We start from the raw sequence: 22,577 nt of genomic DNA on the forward strand, positions 1-22,577 counted from the left end.
CTCTGGCGACAGACAGCTCGGCGTGAAGGAGGTGACAGGGAGTCTGCGTGAGTCTCTGCACGACCCCGAAAACAGGGGGGGCCCAGCGTGCATCATGCCCAGCCAGGGTGGCTACATCCTGGGGACATGCTGCCCTGAGACTCCCCGGAGTTATATGTGTCTCTGGAGCCCGGCTCCCAATCTGCCATATGCCATGTTCCAGATGCGGCCGCCGATACAAACCTTTTCTCATGCACAAACAAAAGCACATAAACTCATAGTTCAACACCATAAAAGTACTACTAGCAGGTTTACTATGGGACGATTTAAATACCCTGAAAATCCTTTACTTAAAGGGATAGTTCAGAAAAAATGAAAAAGTTTGTCATCAATTATTCACCCTCAAGTTGTTCTAAACCTGTATGAGTTTCTTTCTTCTGTTGAACGTAAAAGAAGATATTCTGAAAAATATTGGGTTACAATGATTTGCTGGTAGCCATTGAGCTCCGTAGTATGAAAAAGAAGGACAATGGAAGTCAATGTGTACCATCAACCAAAATACTTCAAAATGTCTTGTTTTAAATTCAAATAGAAGAAAGAATTAAGACAATTATAATTTTGGGGTGAATTATACTTTTACATTTTTTTCCCAGTCGAAAAAGAACAACCTTTTAAAAATTGCTTGTATAATCTCTCATTATGCTGCATTACCAACAAATCTTGTATTTGATCTTCCAGTTAGCACAGGTTTTATATTTCTTTTTGGAACTGATTGGTCGTATGCCTCATACTATATTTGAGCAAAGTCAGTAAGTTTTAATCCAATGTGATAACATCAACTAGCAGTTTCTGCAAAAATAAAATCATAAACATATTTAATAAAAAAAAAGTGCAGTATAGATTTAAGTATCAAAAATAAACTACTAAATAAACTCAAATGGTCCGCTTTAATTATATGTTTGCTATTATAACTCCATTATTGACTAGCTCTTTATATAATGTTGGATACATATGCCCAACTTTATTTGTATACATACAATATACTTACATAAATCAATATATATTCTATATATCAAATATCAACAGATTGAATGCTTGTATTGTCACAAAATGCAACTATATTATTATCCATCTCCAATCTGCTAAATGCAACTATAAGGCATGAAGATTTGAAGATATTATAAACATTAAAATCATGATTTTGTGCAAAGCTGCTTTGAAAAAATGCACACTGTGAAAAGCACTATACAAATCTGACTTAATGCCACGCCCTTCATTAAAGTACTTTGAGGCACCATTAAAAAATTGTGTCCAAAATGAGTAATTGTGGTCAAAATTTTCTTAAGCAGTAAAAAAAAAAAAGGCAGAGAGATTCATGTGCCTTTAAAACGAAGTGCATGTTGATGATCTCAGAAAAAACGCCTAAGAAAAGCATGTTGGAAGTGAGTCAGATTTGTGAGTTTTGGACATGCATAAGCCGTGACAGACGGAGAGGGAGGAAAGCAGAGAGACAGTCAGAGCTGGAGTCATGATGTCTGTAGAGATGAGCTGAGGAAAACGTTGGGTAACTAGCAGCATTCAGAGCCAGCATGGCTTCTCTGGCATCTTTTGAGTCCAAATGACCGGTCAATCTCTGGCAAACTAGTTTTAAGTGTTTAAAAATGACCTTATTGAAAACATAGACTGATGTAAATGTTGTGGTACCAGTCCATGCTGAGAGAGCGCCTCCTGTAGGCCGGAGGTCTAGACGACTGACTTCTGTCCTTGCAGTGTTTGTCCTTCAAAGAAAGTCTCTGGGTGAACTTCACAATCCCAGACTCAGTCCTGAGAAACACAAACACACAGAAATAGCATGATTACTCTAATACATACACTGATTTACTCAATGTTTCCCTAAACACACAGTGCTTGACAACAGTCACCGAACATTTCCCATCATAATGTTTCATCATGAATCAGGTGTATAAATATTTGATCTTCAATGACACACAAATAGTACGATTAATTTCAGTAATTTCAGCGTCGCTTTAAAAATGCAGATCAACTTTTTCTATCACTTCAATCAAAAATCCTTTTGCCAAAAATGGATGAAGATCATGGAAATAAAATAAAACATAATAATAATAATACAATTATTATTATTATTATTAATAGCAATAATATAATAATATAATATAATATATAATAATATATAATTAACAAATATGGATAATGATATGAAAAAACAAATAATAAACATATAAATAAAAATACTTGTGTTTATTAATAACAAATAAAATTAATAAATATAAATAAAATCTTAAAATAATAAATGAATAAACAAAATAAAAATGTTTTATTGTTTTACATTCTTCAAAATACTATCAATTTAGCTTATTTCCAGATTTTCACCAGTCCAGAGATTTACCAAATATTTTCCATCATGTGTATAATATTTAATCTTCAATTACAAACAAATAGTACAATTTTACATTTCAGCGTCACTTTAAAAATGTAAACATTTTAACTTGGTTAAATCAAAAATCCTTTTGTCCAAAACTAAAAGGACAAACATGATGAAAATAAAATAAAACATATTTAATAATAAAATTATTATTGTTATTATGGATACATACATAAATAAATAATAAAATGTGGATAATATAACAAAACTACTAAATAATATCATATAATAAATTTAAATAAATAAATTCTTTACACTGTTTTACACCTTTCAAAATTCTAAAATGTTGTTTGTTCCCAGGTTAGAATTTTTGCATTTTAATTTATTTATTTTTAATCCCAGGTGTAATTTTTTTTAAAGATGTTATATGAGGTCTGAGACTTTTGGACCAACTGTATATAAAAATTAATTATTTACAAAAACTTAGAAGGAAACTATGTCTAATCATCAAGAAAATGATGTCACAATAAGGTGCATTGTGGCCTGGAGATGTTCTCCAAGAGATTCCCCTGTTAAACTTTATGTAAGAGGGATTGCATGTGTTGAATTTGTCGTCTCATTAGCAACAGTGTCGTCATAACAGCAGCAGTGGACTCTATATGCAGATCTGTGCGTGTGAGTCTGACAGTGCTGTAAATGCGTGAATGAACAATCCTACAATCGCTTAATGACAAACAAGTCAACAAGTGTGACTGAAGAATGTTTAAACAGTGAAGGACAAGGTCAGCGGGCGAACAGCAGTGCCAGCACGTCCCAAACGTTCATGCCATAAAGAGGTGACCGCATCTGTATTTCCAGAAAGGAATGTTCCTAGAAAGAAGCCGTTTGGGAATAAGACAGGAAGAAGGACAGCGGGATTAATCTGATTCTGCCGGCAGCTGTTCTGGGTGACACTGCGCTCGGTCCCATGTGCTGATGTAATGCCTTTAGAAGATTTCTTACAGTAGGAAAGCCTTAGTGATGACATCACCTCCTTCAAGAGCACACACACACACGCACGCCGTATGGACATGTACACACAAACGCCGGTATAAAAATAAATACCAAACATAAACACGGCACAAGTCAATGCTTAATTTGTATGCACTTTTAGACATGATTGAGAGCGAGAGAGAGAGAAGATCTGTTTCAAAATCAAGTCAGCTGCACAAAGCATTCTGGGATTGCCTTGTTTATAAAGGATACACACTGCAGAATTTTGCCAATAGAACACTCAAGAATATTTAGGTTTTAATTTAGGATTTACGTATTTGAATTGCATTTGAAATTTCCATGCATTTTAATCATGCTGTTTTACCAAACTATTAAATGTAATGTGATGCATATTTGCTAGTCGTAAATCATTGAAACAGGTTGGATTTCTCTAAAAGAAACAATAAATTGAATCTGTTTTAAATAGACATTAACCCAGTTTATATATTTATTATCAATAAATCCAATCCAGGTAAGAAACAGGACAGATTTATGCAATCATAGCAGTTTCCCAACAATTCCCTCTCCCTTTAAATACACTGGTCAGTCCAAAGATAAATCTATGCAATTTTGTATTATGTATTTAAAAGAATTTAAAGAGCAGTTTTTATGTCCATCCATGTATCATTCAACTGGTCGAGGTTGCAATAAGTAATGCAATATATTTTAGAGAGAGTTATTAGTAAAGTAATCTACAGTAATTACACTGTTGATGTAATTAGTAGCTAGTAATTAATTACTTTTTTACAGTAACTTACCCAACGCTGCCAGTCTTGCATAAATGAAACAGGTCAGATTTGTGTTATAGTACTAAAATCTGAATAAATGCATTTTATGATTATTTAAATCAAATCAAATCGTTATTATTAATGCTACCATTTTTGAGTGTGTAAATCTCACCTGTTTCATTGATGTATGCATCATATTAAGTTAATAAGTCTGTTACTGTAATTCAACTGGATGGAAATTTGGCATGCAGTCCAAAGTATTTTTTAACTGAAGGCTGTACTATCTGTATGCTGGCTAGGTAGGCGTCTCACTAGGTTTGGAGTGGATGTGGAGAGCGAGGGAGAGGCGAGTGTCTGTCTGTGGTGTTTGATGTCGATGGGTGCTCAGACTCCAGCTTCAGCCCTGGCTGCTCATTAGATGAGCATATAAATACCAAACACACACAGTATTAAACAGCAGTGCCAGCGCAGACACAAACTGGTCAGTTAAAGCTAAAATAAAAGCTCTCTACACACCACATCAAATGTGTTGGACATTTCCACTTAAAGGCTTTTACTCAAGTCGTGTTGTAATTGGTGCCTTGGAGTCATTTTCACTTATCTAGACAGGTGTCTGTCTATTTACTCAAGAAAGGTTTTCAGGTACTCTTTACACCTCTGATGTTAGCACTGGGATTTGTGTGTTACTTTCAATTAACAAAAATCATAATTAACGTGATTCCGAATAAAAGAATCAACTTCTGGCAATGTATCATTACGTCTATCCAACTGTCTATCAAGCATATAAACCTTCACCTTTTGAGGCTTCTTAAACTTTAGTCAAAACTTTCAAATCAACATTAAAAGTTAATCTCGATAAATTTTGCTTCTCTAGTTGTCAACTAAAAAGTTCAATTAATTTCTTGGAATTTCAATGAACCCTAATTCTTCCTCCCTACGTCCCTATTATTTGCACTGAATTGCAATAATAAATCTTGATCAAATCCAGGAAATAAACTGGAATTTATCATGGTCATTTCTAAAGGACTATGATATAATGACTAATGATCAATAGCCTGTGCACTCAAAAAGCAATTTCAGAAGCTGAAATGTTGAGTTTATGAATATCATCACCCAATACTGCTATAAACTCATTCAGTACAGTCTAGTACACACACACACACACACACACACACACACACACACACACACACACTTCTAATTCATGTTCCCTGAACTCCAAAACAAAAGTGGCTTCTCTAGAGGGCCACCTACTCGCCATATGTCTCTCTCTCTCTCCTCTCCCTTCCTCTCTCTCTCACTGTGGTCTTTGCAGGAATGGACCGAAAGTGTCTCCCATTTTGTCATTCCCTCCAGAATCCCACAATTCCACAGGGCATCAAGATTTCAATCAGAGTGGAGACGGCCATTATTTATTCTGGAGCGGATCACGAACGTGTGAACGTGTCAGACATTTATAGACGCCAACCACACACACACACACACACACACACGGTAACATATGACAGCGTGTGTTTGTGAGGAAGCTCTCAAAGCCGGTGGTTTTGACTGTGTCATCTCCATACCTACAACCAGACCTGTGGCCAAATGTGTGCATATATATATATATATATATATATATATATATATATATATATGTCTGTGTGTGAGAGTATGAGAAAAACGAGAATGGAAAAGACGATGCCACACACACACACAAATGAGTGAGATGCCAGGCGATGTTTTCGCGGGAAAGTTCCTCTGGTGGGGCTTTATTGAGGTGTGTGTGTGTGTGTGTGTGTGTCTGGCGTGGCACTGTTGGGGAACCGTCAGACCTTTCATGGCCAAACCACATCAAAGATGCAAACCACAACACCAGCCCCTCCACACACACACACACACGGCTGAGTCAACCTTTACACATACACACATCAACCACAAAACCAAACACAGAAACATGCACACTTATTAAAGTTATTAGACTGTCTATGTGAAAAATGCTTATGTGGGTCAGAGAGAGACAGAGAGACATACGGACACTGCTGACACATATCACTCATGCAAATTCATTACATTTTCTCCCTTCAGTTATGCAACCGACAATAACTAGTCCTACAACTTAAGGTTGATGTGGTTTGTTCACAAACGGTTGCTAGATGTCCAAACGCAAGACCACAAATGGTTACAGCACATGCATATTTTTTCCTCACTAATTCAGTTCGCTCACTGATTACGTTCACTCACAAACAATGTGTCTGACTGAATTGAAATTCTGAGAGGAAGGCCACACAGGTTTCATTCAATCTGCCTGACTGGAAAGTCTTCCAAAGTTTGCCAACGTTTATTACAAGACACTTAATAGCAAGTAAACTGCATATTCATGAACAAAATTGTATATTTCAGAGTTACGTTCAAAAAAACTGTCTATACACATTTTAGTAAAAAAGAAAAAAAACTTGGAAAAACTTGTATTCAATTCTATTTGAGACAACTTATGAGACACATGTGACAGGTCTCTGAAAAGTTCAAAAGTTTAGGATCACTATGTTTTTTTTAATTAATTTAACAAATGAATACATATTCAGCAAGGAAGCACTAAATTGATGAAAAGTGAGAGATATTTATAATACTAAAAAATATTATTTTTTATATAAATGCTGTTCTTTTGAACTTTTTTTCCATCAAAGAATCCAACAAAAAAATGATCATGCTTTCCACAAAAATATAAAGCAGCACAACTGTTTTCAACATTGATAATAATCAGAAATGTTTCTTGAGCAGTATATTAGAATGATTTCTGAAGACACTGAAGACTGGAGTAATGATGCTGAAAATACAGCTTCGATCACAAAAATAAATACAATTTTACAATATATTCACATAGAAAACAGCAATTTAACATTTTAATAATATTTCACAATTTTACTGTATTTTTGATCAAATAAATGCAGCCTTGGTGAGTAGAAGAAACTTCAAGTACAATTTTTAATAAATCTTACTGATGCCAAATTTTTGAACAGTAGTGTATTTAATTGCTGTCAGTTTGATTTTAGATTTTGTGAAATTATTAAATGTGATTTTGTTGCTTTGCACAACGTTTAACTTTCAGCAAGGATGAAAAATTGACACAGACTGTTAACTGCTTCATGGAGCTTCAGAACAGACACACTAATTACTAACCAATTACTGACAATGATGACATTAATTAGGCCAAATAAGCAATACTAAATCAGCTATAATCGATCTGGGGTAAAAATCCTACAAAGCAGAATTATATAACCTTCCCAGAGAGGAAAACAAGACTTTATCTTTTGCTCGTAGCTTGATTAGATCCGATCAGCGGTTCAATTCTCATTAGTGACAGATTTAGGAGATTTTCCATTTTCAATCTAGTAACCAAGTTAACATGGAGTTCTTGTTGATAGGAAGGCTCTCCTACACCACATTGTGTGACAGTTTCATAATTCACAGACTCAGAAAGACACAGACCCAATAATAAGACCATTTAACATGTCAGGAGCACTAAAACATTAAAGAGACTGATTTCACTCATTTATTGTTGAGATGCAACACAGATTGCGCAAATGCAGCTGATGCGTAACCTACAGGTGACACGAGCAAGTTACAGCGCTCACTTATACATATATATATATATATATGTATAACTAATTAAACTGACTATAGGTGAACTCTTAACTCATTCTAACTGTACCCTGAAATTTTTTAGCATTTTTAAAATAAAAAAACAAAGAAAGAAACACCTACTCAGTTGAAGACGCCCCCAAAGGAAAGTTACTGTATGTCTAATTTAGCTCACTTTAGTGTATTTTCTCGCAAATGCTCACTTCAGAATAACACTTAATTGCATTCAGGTTGCCATTATATTATTATTATATATGCTTACTCTAGATTACAGTTTGGCTAAAACTAGATTATCTCGCTGTTCTGTGGCTCAACACATTCCCAATGACCTGACTGTTTCATTATGGCATATTTAACCCTTGCATCACCCGAATGAGAGCGTGACGCAGACGTGTCTTACCTTCTCTGCTGCGTTCTCTTCCTGTCGATGGAGCCCAGACTCTGAAACACACACAAACACAGCGTCACGACCAATTTACAGAGATACAATCATCTCCAAACAATGCAGTCATTTAACAGATTATTGGACTCCAGAATACTTGATTCTGATTGGTCAATTGCAACATTCTGTGGTCAAATAATCTGACTAAATCATTTAAGTGACTTTTACCCAACCAACTCCAACATATCTGTCTCATGTATCAAATAAGTATTTCATACAAATTTATTTATTCATTTGATGAAGCAGCCGTGAAATAAGTGGGTTTACACACATTATCAGATGGTCTCCAGTACCCTACCAAGGGATTATTTGGTAATAATGTCTGGCTAACAGTACATTAACCCTTAACTATTCGGCTATCAATGGACAGATGAAAAGACAGACAGACAGACAGATAGATAGATGGGCAGACAGACAGATGTGGTGACATTTGAAAGGGTGTGTGGTTGTTTCAAAGCTAACAGCTGGAGTCAGGATGATCACCGCTGTGATTCTGACCTTTACCTGTCAGAGTCTCCGACACAGAAAAACACTGAATTATGACATCTAAAGTATGATTTTAAACCTTCACTCATACAAAGTTATCCATATGCCTGTTAACCTCTGATGATGATGATGATGATGATGATGTTCTTCCTCTGCCACTGTGAGTACTGCGTTTCTACACTCAAGTATGAAGCGCTGAAATCACAGCGAATTAAAACACAGAACATCATCTCCAGTGTTCAGACTTTTCACACCTCAGCAGCCTCAAACCACACGAATTAGCCGTTCGTCAGCGCAAACGAGCGCTGTGACAAAAGCATAACCACCAAATGAGAACTTCTCACTGAGAGCATCACTCAACACAGCATGTCGGCACGCATCGAGTATGATTAGTGTGCAAAACTCTTTAACAAAACTACTAAACACACACACACACAGACGGTCCTCAGGCATTCTGCTAATCACATACCTGTGCCGTTCCAGTTTCACCTGTCGTACTTCCTTTTTCTTCTCTTCAGGTACAGACTTACTAAAACACACACACTATCTCCGTCTATCTGTCTCTCTCTCGCTGCTGGAGGAGTTTTAGTGTTTTTTCAGTCTGTTTCTCTGCTACTGCTGACTTGGTGTACTTTAATTGTGGTTGCCATGCGATAAGCTTCACTAAATGTGCAGTAAACAGAGAAAGAGAGAGAGAGAGAGAGACAGAGAGGTAGGGAGGGAGAGAGAGAGAGGGAGAGAGATAGAGAGAGGGAGGGAGAAAGATAGAGAGAGAGAGAGGGAGGGAGAGAGAGAGAGAGAGAGACAGAGAGAGAGAGAGAGGTGTTCTAAACAGTGCTGAATACTAATAGCTGCAACAATAAAAGTTAAACTAAAGGTCAGTGGCGTATCACACTTTTATTCATTAGTGAGCAGGAGCTGATCAATCTGTAATCAATGTTTCATTAATTCTCCATATGAAAAGGCCATTAAACTGCCTAGAACATCACCTGTCACTTTTTTATTTGACATTTGGTTAATGCAGCGGCTCCTAATTCACTTGCTTATCTTTTTATGTGATGAAATGTCTCTGTTCCTCTGATTTAGTAAGAGCGGCATCATTAGCAGATCTTCAAATATTTCTTCAGAAACTTCCAGACTAGCAGACGAATGAACATAATCAAAAATAAATAAATAAACAGCTTTGGTTGAGGAAGCAGTTGCAAATGATAATTTGTGTTTCTGAAAATGAGCTGCTTTGCTGTTTGGTTTATTGACATTTCACTGATGCATTGAAATTCAAATAGATTTATACAATTGTTAATGCACCACAGTATGTAATATTTAACATAATAAACATAATATTATGTTGAAACTGATTTTTTTTCATGATATCACTTAACTCTGAAATCCTTGTTTTCTTTCACTTTAAAAAATCATTCAGCTACATACAATATAAACAAATTATATTTGACTTGTTTAAAAAATATATGAAAATATAAACTAAATAAACTTTTATACTTATATATTTTAAACTTTAAAAACATTTGTAATACTTCTATATAATATACATACATATAAGGCAGTCGCGGTTAAGAAATTTCCCCTGCGGTTATTATGGGTGGCTCAATAGCGCGATATGCGGTATTACCGAAGTGTTTTTTTTTCTTTTTTTAACATACCTAATTTATCCTGATTTTGCTGCATACAAAGCTCTATCGTTGAGTTTTGTAGCATATATTGTTGCTTTTTTAACTGAGAGAGAGAGACACGTTTTAAAACATTTTTGTTTGTTGTTAAATGCCAAACAGCAACAAGAACATGTGTTTTCCAATACATTTTTTTTTTAAGAAATCAAAGAGTTCTAACATGTATTACACATATTTGCACGCGACTTTGGACAGCAGTGGAAATCTAGGATGATTATCGCGCCACCACTGGCCCAACAGGACAGTGGATTCACGTTGGAGTCAATGCACTCCTCAAGCAGATAACGTGTGTGAGCTCGTTATCTGCTCACGCTCTCCTGGGTATGGGCACTGACGCGGAGGTTGTCCGTGACTTCAGCAGGTATGCCTGTTACTTTCACGGCTGTATTTTACCGATTTCACAAAGGCTTCAGCTACTCCTAACTGTCGGCCGGTCTCAGCTGTTCTTTTTGATGTTGCTCCGCGACCTGATGCTTGCTTGAGGGGGCAGCTGCGCTGGATGATAGGGGACACTTTAAATTAAAATGCTTACCGTGAAAAACGCTTAACATTACTTAATGTACTAAGACAGTGATATTAACAGACCAAACTCACTAAAAATCATACTAATAAAGTATACTATCTATAAAAAAATCAGATGAGCCCTGAATATGAATGCAACTCGTTTAATAACACGTTAAGCCTTTCCTCCCATAGAAAACCGTTATAAGAAAACGCTTAATGTGGCTTAATGTACTAAGACAGTGATTTTTAAAAACCAAACTCACTAAACATTATACTAATAAAGTGGTATACGATGTACAAAAAAAAAAAAAAAAAAAAAACAGATGAACCCTGAATATGAATGCAAGTCGTTTAATAACACGTTAAGCCTTATGATGGTTTTCTATGAGAGGAAAAGGCTTAACGTGTTATTAAACGCGTTAAATTCATATTCAGGGATCATCTGATTTTTTGTAGATAATATACTTTATTAATATGATGTTTAGTGAGTTTGGTCTGTTAATATCACTGTATTGGTACATTAAACCACGTTAAGCGTTTTTCACGTTAAGCGTTTTAGAATGTCCCGATGACCTCAAATTAGATGTATTGCAGTGTCACAGGAACCTTTTTGCAGCAAATTTTGCATATCGGCTCATCTATTTTCGCTGGCTTGCCCTTTTCATTGGGTTGAAAGCCAAAATGTTCCCAAACTGGCGACGTGACATTAGGTTTTGGGAGGAGATCGAGCGCCTTCCATCGTTTCAGCCGGCCTATTCAAAACAAACGAAGCACCATAAAGCTACAACGGCTCGCGACAAATTACAGTCGTAACCATATTGTATCATTAATTTATTTAACATTGAATGCACAGTGACAAATTGAAAAAACAAGAAGGCCACAGCCTCATTAAAAAAAAAAAAAACTGAACACTGCGGTTGCCGCGGTTTCTGCGGTTGCTATCTTTCCTCTGCGGTTTGCTTGTCAATAGCGCGGTATTACAATATTGCGGTTATCGCGACAGCCCTACATACATATTACTGACAATTTTTCAAAATATTAGACTTTTAACTGTGAAAGAATATTTGATGCATAAACAAATAATCTATGTTTTAAAAATAATATTCAGTTTAAATGCTATACTATGTCTTATATAAATCATAAACATAGTATAAATTATATTTTACTTATTTAAAAAAATCTATATTTAAATTATTTCTAATTTTATCATATAACTACTCTTAAAATATACTTCTATTTTAAATATTTTTTTAAATTTATTTTATGATATTTGTAATGTTTTATATAACTTGCAAATCACATACAATTTTTCGGAATAGTAGACTTTTAACTCTTGCATCAACAAAAATCTTATTATAAAGTATTTTGTACTTATTTTGAAAATAAAAAACATGTTTTATTTAATTAAATTTTATATTTTAAACCCTATTAACTTCTATACTAAATATACTTTTATACTTAGCTTTACTTTTAAACATTTTAAACATCCACATATCATTTTCAGAATATTATACTTAACTGTGAAAGAATATTTGATACTGTCATGATCATCAGCTGGAGTGCCCTTGATAAACACCAGAGGGCACTCATAGCTCTGTCTTGGACTTCATTTCCCATAATCCTTTGCCCGGACTCATCAGCACTCATTGTTTGCACCTGTGTCTTGTTAACCCTGTCTGCTAACCCTATATATAACCTGGTTCATTCAGTCATTCATTGTGAAGTCTTGCATGTGTCATGTACTGCATTTCTGAGCTGTTGTGTCTTGGTTTGTTCTGGATTATTCTTTGTCCGTGTTTCTAGTTATTGTCTTGCCTGGTATATGACTTTTGCCTGTGTTTGGATCACAATTGTGAATTTCACTCTGAATAAACACTGCAGTGGATCATCAGTCTTTGCGTATCGGAGCAGTTCATGACAGATACATTAACAGAAAGTCATAATACACTTCTTATAAATTAATTATACTTAAAATATACTTCCATATTAAATGTACGTTTATATATTTTATATGTTTACCCATTAAAAAATATACACTTTACATGCATATACAATTTACAGAATATTAAGATTTTTAACTGTGAAATAATATTTGATGCATTAACAAATAATCACAATAATATACTAATTAATGATGTTTTTAGAGACAATAGCTTTTTAGAAAAAAATGGGTTTTCGCACTTTTTGAACAATTAATATTCATGACTTTCTTATTTTAGAACGATCACTAACAAGTTCATGATATCTGCTGCAGCATAAAAAAATGCTCTAATCGTTTTTTTTTTTATCATTTTAAACGTAAAACAGAGAGCCCTTTTCTTTTCTTTATTTAAAATTACTATTATAATTTATAATTAATATTTAAAATTATCAAGCTTCATAAACCTCCATGAATGAACAGGAAAATGTAAATTACTATATTTTTTTTTTTGCAGGACTGGAAATAGTCTTTTTACTGGCCCTAAAAATATTTACAAAATGTCATTATATTATTCACAAATTTCTACATTAGAAAAGTTACTCTGAAAGGGCGAAGTCACGTGACAAGTCTATCCCAGGATTTGGGACCCTGACTGGGCAAACGTCACTCAAAAGAGAAGATTAATGAACTAATGATGCCACTAGGGCTGTACTAGAATAATCGAATATTCGAATATTCGTTCGGTGGGGTGGCATTCGATTTTCAGTTTTGAGATTCGAATATTCTTTTTTTTTTTTTTCAACACGTGACTTCCGTCGCGGACTCATTCTCACTCATGCTTGAACCGCCCGTTGGCGAACGTAGTGATTTATTTCATCTCATACTGAATAGGTACAAAATGCCCAAGACCTCAGCTGTTTGGGAGCACTTTAAATTAAGTGAGGATGACAAGACAAAGGCAGTGTGTCAAATATGCGATTTGAAACTGGCCTACCACAACAGCACCACAAGTTTGAAAAATCACCTGAGTTCTGTAAGTAGCACGCGGCAAAAAAAAAACAAACAAAAAAAAAAACTGCTTTTATGCGCTTAATTTGCTATGATAAATAGGCTAATTGCAAATACGACACTATTTAAAAACATACAGCAGCACAGGCTAATAATAATTTGTTTATAGGTACATCCACAGGTATCGCAGCCATCAACATGCTCAACAAAACCCAAAACTTCACAGCAGATCCTGCAATTCCGAAAACCGTTAACAGAGAAAAGAAAGAGAGAGATAACAGATGCCATAGTGGAGTTTGTCGCTATGGATATGAGGCCCGTTAATGTAGTTGAAGGCGAAGGCTTCAGAAAATTAATGAAGATAATGGAGCCAGACTACACTGTCCCAAACCGTTCCAGTATTTCAAACACCCTGTCTCTTAAATACAGCGATCTGCGAGGCCAAATTTATGCTCTCGTTGAAAAAGCTACGGCCTTAAGTTTCACAACGGACATCTGGACTTCCGTGAGTATGGAGGCGTATATGGCTGTCACCTGTCACTTTATAACTCAGGAGTGGGAACTCTCTGCCTTCGTTTTGGAAACCAAAGCATTTGAGTCAAGCCATACAGGAGTCAACATTGCACAACAGCTTGGAGACGCGGCAGATGCATTCGCAATTCCAAATTACAAGCGAATAGCCGTTGTTCACGACAATGCCAGCAATATGAAGCTGTGCACCGAGACGCTGAATAAAGAACCGGAGAAATGGGGAACCGTTCAAGGGGTCTGCTGCTCAGGACACACGCTGCAACTATGCATAAATGAAGCTCTGAAACTGGACCGAATCCGTCGCACAGTTTCAGCTGCCAGGAATCTCGTAGGGCACTTCAAAAAAAGTGCCAAGGCTACAGCTGCTTTGAAAGAGAAACAAACGCAGCAGAACGTTGTACAACACAAACTCATTCAAGATGTTGCTACTCGTTGGAACTCTACGTATGAAATGCTTAACCGACTGGTGGAGCAGCGATGGCCAGTGACAGCTGTTTTGTCAGATCCCAGCATCACTAAGAAAGGAAATCGCACCCTTGACTTGACAGGAGACCAGTGGAAACTGGCACAAGAGACATCAGAATTACTTGGGCCCCTGCTCACACTCACAGAACTACTATCACAGGAGGCAAACTTGTCGTTGTCGGCAACAGTGCCAATGCTCTTTAACCTGAAGAAACGCCACCTGTCACCAGAAGAGGATGACAGCCCTGCCATCAGAGAAATGAAGAATACCCTTGTCAAGGAGATCGACAGCAGATGGGAACTGTTAAATTTGGAACCCACCAGCATCTATCTCCTTTCTTCAGCACTAGACGTGAGATTTAAGCACCTTAAATTCCTTGAGGATGAGAAGAAGGACCTGGTATACATTGAGGTTAGACTTATATTTTTATTACTACTATATAATAGTAAATAATTAAAATGTATTGTGATTATGCCACTAAGATTATTGTGTGCGCTACGCATAGATTAGACTAAGAAAATGCTATTTGTTTAGGTTGTCAGACTAGCTGAACATCTGCATCAGCAACAGATCGTTCGCAAGGGAGAAGAGCTGTCAGCAAGCCACGGAGAAGAGGAGACGGATGCGCCACCACCACCCGCCAAAAAAAAACAGCAGGAGATTTCAATGCTGATGCAGGCTGATGACGAAGAGGAAGAAGAACGCGGAGACAGCGCAAAGACAGAGATGGAGCAGTATTTGAGAGATGCTACTAAATTACAGTCGGGCCCACTGGCATGGTGGAAGCAAAACAGTGACCGCTACCCTAAACTGGCATTTGCAGCCAAACACCTTCTTTGCGTTCCGGCCACTTCAACTCCATCAGAGCGCATTTTCTCAAAAGCTGGCTACATCGTCAACAAGACCCGAAGTTCCCTTTTACCAGAAAATGTGGACAAACTCATCTTCCTCGCACACAACATGAAACGAGTATAGGTAGTTTCACAATAGTTTCCAACCACTGGGTTGCGATTTATATAAGTGTTTGAAAGAGCCTAAATATTTTTGTCATTGAAATGTGAGCTGTCTAGCTAGGCTAACATTACCTTGTTCTATTTAACCTATTACAGTTTATTCTATATAAGGGAGTGAATAAAATTTATTACAATTACTTTAAATTTAAATAGCCAACCCGTTACGGTGTCAGTAATTATTACATTTACGAATAATAAATGAATGTAGTTCAACGAACTGCAGGCTAATAATAATAAATTAAAAAAAACACCGCAACATGCTTTCAATAAAAGCATCGCGCATTTTAAAGATTTAAATTAACAAAAAGTCAGAATAAGACAAAATAAATCCCTTATATAGAATAAAACTAATTGTAATAGATATTACATTTTGTGTCATTTTAAAAACAATTCATTTATTCTTATTCAACTGTTTATAAGCATGCTACCGTGTTCTTTATTTATTACAGTTCGTTGAAATCACTGTGTGTTACTAATTTAATTTCTGTTTTGGGATTCATTTGTTTTAAAGAAATGTTCGTTATTAATACCTTATTAAAGTTCTTGCTCTCAACAGACTTTGTGTTTTGTATCACTTGTGCACTGTCCGTTTTCGGAGCATAAACCTGCCCGTGTAATGCGTACCGGAAACTGTTCTATTTAAAAGATTATTAAATGTTTATTAATATTTAAAGAATGTGTGCCACCTGATCATATTGCACCAAATGCAACACTGCACTCCACTGGGTCTGCCGCAACACATTTACGATGCCGAAGAGTGAAACGTGAAGTCGTGAAAGATGATACAAATGCAAACCGACACTATTATTATATATTTAGCCCCACCCACCGAAGCTTCGAATATTCGATATTGATTGCCACCTAAGCTTCGAAGCTCAAAAAATGGCATTCGAAACAGCCCTAGATGCCACACATGAATATATATGAACATAAACACACGCTGGGAGATTCTGTATTCCTCTAAATCCGGTAACTAAAAATCTACCAAATCAGAGTCTGATGCTGTAGCTTCGCCTCTCTGGAAGACACACATTCACACCCCCTTTAACCAAATAAGCTTGTTCAAGTATGAAATGGAAAATTGGAAACATTTGCAGCACATTATATGAAATGGAAAATCTCAAAGTGTTTTTCTCTCTGTTCACTTGCCATAATGATCTGCAGTTCAGCTCCTGTCTGCACGCATGGCTGTGTGCTAATTATCATAGAAACGGCTCTCCAAAACATAAGAGCTTTTATAATATTTCTGTTTATTTTAGACTATAAAACATATACAGTAGCAGTGAAACGTTTGGTAACACTTGACTGGATTTATATTTCTCTAATGTTCTAAAAAGCCTTTTGATCCAAACCCTTCTGCTTAAATTATTAAAACCAGTTTTGTAGAGAAATTTAAATGTGAATTTCTTTACAAAACGGACTTTTAACAATGTATCTGATTATGCATCAGAAAATTGTGCTTGATTTTAAAAAGCATTTTATTTGATGCACAAATCAAACTGATTTCATCACAGCTAGACAAAAACAATCTAAATGAGAAAAAAAATGCTTCAGTGTAATATTGAAATCATTCCAAGAGAGAAATTGTATTTCTATTTTTGATAACTACCAGGAGTCCATATGATTTGAGAGCTATATTCCAAGTCTTTGTATGAGAAACACACCAAAATGTTTGCCAAAAATAATTTCCTTGAATTTTATTGTTTCTGTTCTTTAGTTGTGTATTGCAAAAAATACTTGAGTTGTGTGTAGCATGAAAATTAAAAATAAAATAAAAAATATATTTATTAAACAAAATTATTGACTTATGTGTTTGAGTTGTGCATTACATAAAAATAAAATAGAATAATAAAAAAGAATAATATTCTGGTATGTTTTACAGTTTTGAGTTGTGTACTGCATGAAAAAAGTAAATATAAAATAACATTTATTTTTCTGTTTATGTTTTTGAGTTGTATAAAGCATAAAAAAAACTTTAATTTATCTGTGTATGTTTTGGAGTTGAGTCTTTCATTAAAACAATATTTAACAATTTCCTTATACATAATCAGATACATTCAAAACATATTCTGTTAAGTTTTCTTAAATTAAAATGTTAGTCTTGTAAAGAAATTCACACTTATATGTGTCAGCAAAATTAGGCTCATTAATTTAAGCAGAAGCTTTTAGACCAAAAGGCTTTTTAAGATCAGGAGAATTTATTTATCTGTGTATGTTACTGAATTGTGTACTGATTATAAAATTCTGAATAAACTTAAATACAATTACTTTTCTGTTTATGTTTTTGCCTTGTGTGTTGCATGAAAAAATGAAGAAAAAAAAAGGTTTTATTAGTGTTATGGTTTTTCATGTCCATGAGAAGCCTGTATTTAAAGAGCAGCCTCAAGAGCAGAAAAGATTCCTCTGGGTGAGGATGCTGTGGAAAGAGGGAATGTGTCAGAGTGACAGAACCGCAGACCTGTGTTCAGTGTCACCGGACAATTGCCATTGATGTGAAGTGAGTCACAGTGAGAGACGCAGACGCTCTGAAACCTCATGAGCACATGTGTGTGTGTGTGTGTGTGTGTGTGTGTGTGTGTGTGTGTGTGTGTGTGTGCTGATGGGTGTTCGCTTGTGGTTCCTTTGGGGAGCGACTGAATGCTACCCATTAATCTGGTAGCCACCTCAAATCAGGGTAATGGGGCTAGAAGACATGCTGTCATCTGCACGATGAAGTCATTCGCATGCAGACTGATGCCAGCCGCGGCGGTGGGTCCGTAAGACCCTGATTTACTGACTGCTGCACAACGGCCCGTATCTACATTTCCTATCTGTTAGTTTTTTTTGCTTTATTATGGGTGTGGGTCTCTTATCACAATGCTGCACGCTGCCACGTTTCAAAGCAATGACTGTGATTGATCCAAACCGCAGAAATCTGTTTAGGTCGCCTCTACATGTTCTGTTTCTTGCAGCTCGCTCTGTTTATTTTCCTTCATTAGTGTTAAATGAGCCATTAATCATCAAGCATGAGTCTGGCTCTTCATGCTGGTGTGCTTGTGAAGTGCTTCTGCTGCAATGGAAATGAAAAGTGAGATGAAAAGAGAAGGAAGGAGCCGATATCAAACAAGGCATGGCACACAAACAGAGAACAGAAGAAGAAGTGGATGAGTGGAGACGTTATCGTGGTCCAGGGCGCCTCTACTGGTAGAAGCTGTAACTACACCAGCTGGATCCACTGACCGCCATTCAAACCCATAGACTTCTTCTGTAACAACATACACACTGCCGTTCAAAAGTTTGGGTCAGAACCTGAAGAAATGTATCACCTGTTCCAAAAATATATTAAACAGCAGTTGATAATAAATTAGCACATTAGACAGAATACAGATTCTAAAATTGTAATAATATTTCACAATATTACATTTTTTTCTGTATTTTTGATTCAATAAATGCATCCTTGGTGAGCAGAAGAGACTTAGTTTATTGCATAGTGTGTTGAGTTGTGTTTTGCATAAAAAAAATATTAAAAATAAATAAATTTATCTTTTTATGTTATTGAGATGTGTATTGCATAAAAATATAAAATATGAAAAAAATATGAAACAATAAAAATGTTTAATAAAAACATTTTTATTCAACATTTTTATTAAACATAATTAAACATTTTATATTAAGATTTTATTTGATTTTAGGGTTGATTGGGGTTTTTAGGCACATGTAATTTTAGATCCATGATAAGCTGAAGATCAGTAAAAAACATTTATCTGTGAACATTTCCCCACTGAAAAAGCAGAAAAAAACGACTGAGGATAATAATCTGTAACATTGAAAACATCTAAATGAAATGTGTAAAAACAGCCTCACAAGTCCCAATAAAGAAACAACATCAATACCTAAATAAATAAGTGAACTGATCCTGAGGACTGTTGAATATGTGAAAGCTCTGATTTGTTGACGTGTATGCATGTGTGTGTGTGTCTGATAGGCTCGCGCAGGGTTAGGAGCGATCTCCGATTATTTGCTGACACAAGAGGAAAACTCATTTTGGTTTGGGGTCGGGAGCTAGACATGGAGACAGACAGAGAGCCCAAGTAGAAGAGAGAGAGAGAGAGAGACGCTCTTCACACCTCTCCGTTCTCACGGTATTTGGTTTGTTTACGTGCTGCAGTCAGACACAAAAACACTCACATAAACACAGACGTGCACAACCACGAACCACACTCAACATCTGATTAACATGTTACAAGCCAAAATGAATTGATTCCCATCTTTACTGTACAAATAAAACAAATAAATAATTAGAAACATCATGATATTAAAACTAGAATTTAGTGGCTTTTAGGTGGTGCCTGTTAACATTTTAGTCACATCGATATGCTAGTGTACTCCTAAATATTATTTTAAACACATATTCATGTTTAAAATATAGTCTTTTTCGTCTAAAACAGATTTAATATATTGATGACTCATCCTGGACTGCATGGATTTCTGTCCAATCAAATGCGTTAGAATGAGAATGTCCCTCCCCCTAATGCTATCTGCGACCAATTAACAAGTAGCAAATCATGGTTTATGGCAGTGTAATTTCTGAACCACAAGCTAGAAAGATTTAAAATTTATAAATAATTAGTTTAAAATAATATAAATAAAAACAAAATGGAAAAAGTAGCATTTTATGATTTTGAACCAAGATGTAACAATAATTTAAAAAAAGGCATAGGAAAGATCAACTAAAGGCTGTTAATCTGTTCGCCAGCGCTGTTTTTTTGTGTGTTAAGGTTGGTGAAGTGATCTAAAATTTGAACCTGCTGAATACCTGAAGCCTGAGCATGCAAAAACACACACACACACACGTAAATGCACTCACACATGCATGGCATTTCGGAAGAAAATACCACAGACTCCACAGCTCAGCAGAGCTAATAAATAAAGAGGTCAGGGCGCCACCTCAAACCTTCCCAGTGTGTGTGTGTGTGTGTGTGTGTGTGTGTAAGAAAGCTGAGGGGGGCTCTACTGGAAACACACAGGTCTAAAGTTGCATCAGCATCAGTCTCTCTCTCCTTTACCAGCCGTCTGTCTGTAACTGAACCTGTGAAACTGCGATCGCGCTCAGTGACCTCAAAGAGTCCTGCACTGATGAAAAGGGCATGACAGAGTGTGTGAGAGCACATTGGTGTTTCTACCATATTTGTTTATATTAGTGTATTCTATTAGTGTTTCTACAGCTCTGAAAATGGTTACAATTGCACTTTAGTTTAAGTTAGATTCAATGGTGAATACACAGCAGGACTACCAAAGATAAATTACATTAAACATAAATATTTTTAATGGCAAACCTTTTATTTTTAACATTGTTTGACATTTAAATACATAATTATTTATCTAATAAACATGGTCAAAATAAATTATAAAAATTTTACATTTACATTTACCATCTCTCACCAGGCAGTGTTAATTTACTATAATTTATATACTGTACCATTATCAGTTTTAATTCAATTTTATTTAAATATTTTCTATTTCTACATTTTCTATTTTAATTTTAATGTTTTAGTCATTTTTATTCGTTCTTGTTTGTTTTTAAAATGACATTATACAGTTTTAAGTTTGAATTCATTTAGTTTATTTTATTTCAGTACTTCAACTTCAATAACTAAAACTAGCTGAAATAAAATACGTTAAAGTTTTGAAATATTTCATTTAATGCATATTTGTTATTTGTATTAGATTAAATTTTTTTTTTAAATGTCTATATCTTTTTTATTACATTTAAGTTTATTTAGTAACTTAAACTAAACAAAAATAAACAAGTTTAGTTTGTAAAATGCAAGTAATTTATATATGCAACTTAATTATTGAATTTGGTAAATTAATCATCATGTTTAAATATAGTTTGATAACAATGTTTAATCAATGGACATCCCTACTTTTATATTATATTAGTTTCAATAAATCTATTGCATTATTATTATTATTATTATTACTGTATCATCTGAGGGGTGTGGTGCCACTGAGCCGTTCCTCACACACAGACACACGTCCAGAACAAAGCGCCGCTCACCAGACGCCAGGGATAAAGAGATATCAGCCCACTCTCTCTCTCTCTCTCTCTCTCTCTCTCTCTCTCTCTCTCTCTCTCACTCTTTTCTGCAGCATCTCTCTGTCAACCCCTCCATCCTGGCTTTTGCCATCCTTTCATCTCTCAGTCATCCACTGCTGCTAACTTTCCACTCACTCCACATCCCTCTATCGCTCTCACAGCAGACGGAGAGGGCCACAGCCAATCAGAGCACTCGGAATGCTGATGCTATCGCTGCACAACATGAATATAATTTCCCCAAAATTCCCAAGCGGAAAAAACTTTAATGTCCCACTGAGACCCGGATCAGACCCTGGAATCTGATGGATTTGAGATGGCAAGAGCCCAGTCTATGAATGGACACACACCTGTGTGTGTGTGTGTGTGATAACAGAAATATTAATGCACTTAGGGAACATGCATGTTGTGTGTTTAGTATTGTGCTATGCATGTGCAGGTCGATGTGTGTGCATCTCTCCGTGTGTTTGTGTGTGTAGTCAAAGCTAATGTGTTTTTATACAGGGATATTTAAGCATTCTAAAGTTAGCAGCAGAGAAGCTTTCACCTACACCAAAGCAGGAACCTGCTCCATGGAAATTTGCAAGCGCGCATATGTGTGTGTGTGTGTGTGTGTGTGTGTGTGTGTGTGTGTGTGTGTGTGTGTGTGTGTGTGTGTGTGTGTGTGTGTGGACAGGTCTCAATACATTCCATTCCTGT

General features: G+C 35.7%; 2 protein-coding genes across 5 annotated transcripts in view; one reads left to right on the forward strand and one right to left on the reverse strand.

Moving 5' to 3' along the window:
- The window catches only part of LOC132124352 (ankyrin repeat and fibronectin type-III domain-containing protein 1-like), a 65,388-nt gene that overhangs the window by 21,764 nt on the left and 21,047 nt on the right, over nucleotides 1-22,577 (reverse strand). For 3 of the 4 annotated variants that reach the window (XM_059535355.1, XM_059535356.1, XM_059535354.1), the window contains 2 exons: nucleotides 8,144-8,184; nucleotides 1,684-1,803 (listed from right to left, as the gene is read on the reverse strand). In XM_059535355.1, the coding sequence (XP_059391338.1) occupies nucleotides 1,684-1,803; nucleotides 8,144-8,184 (161 nt within the window). Of the gene's footprint in view, nucleotides 1-1,683; nucleotides 1,804-8,143; nucleotides 8,185-9,140; nucleotides 9,252-22,577 lie in introns of those variants that run through there. The other variant, XM_059535358.1, reaches the window with a different exon arrangement.
- On the forward strand, nucleotides 14,625-16,030 carry LOC132124371 (zinc finger BED domain-containing protein 4-like). Its single transcript, XM_059535391.1, has 2 exons — nucleotides 14,625-15,200; nucleotides 15,324-16,030. Exons 1-2 carry the CDS (start codon nucleotides 14,775-14,777, stop codon nucleotides 15,762-15,764), a joined length of 867 nt encoding a protein of 288 aa, XP_059391374.1. The 5' UTR covers nucleotides 14,625-14,774; the 3' UTR covers nucleotides 15,765-16,030.

Source organism: Carassius carassius, chromosome 42, assembly GCF_963082965.1.
Source record: "Carassius carassius chromosome 42, fCarCar2.1, whole genome shotgun sequence".
NCBI lineage: Eukaryota > Metazoa > Chordata > Actinopteri > Cypriniformes > Cyprinidae > Carassius > Carassius carassius.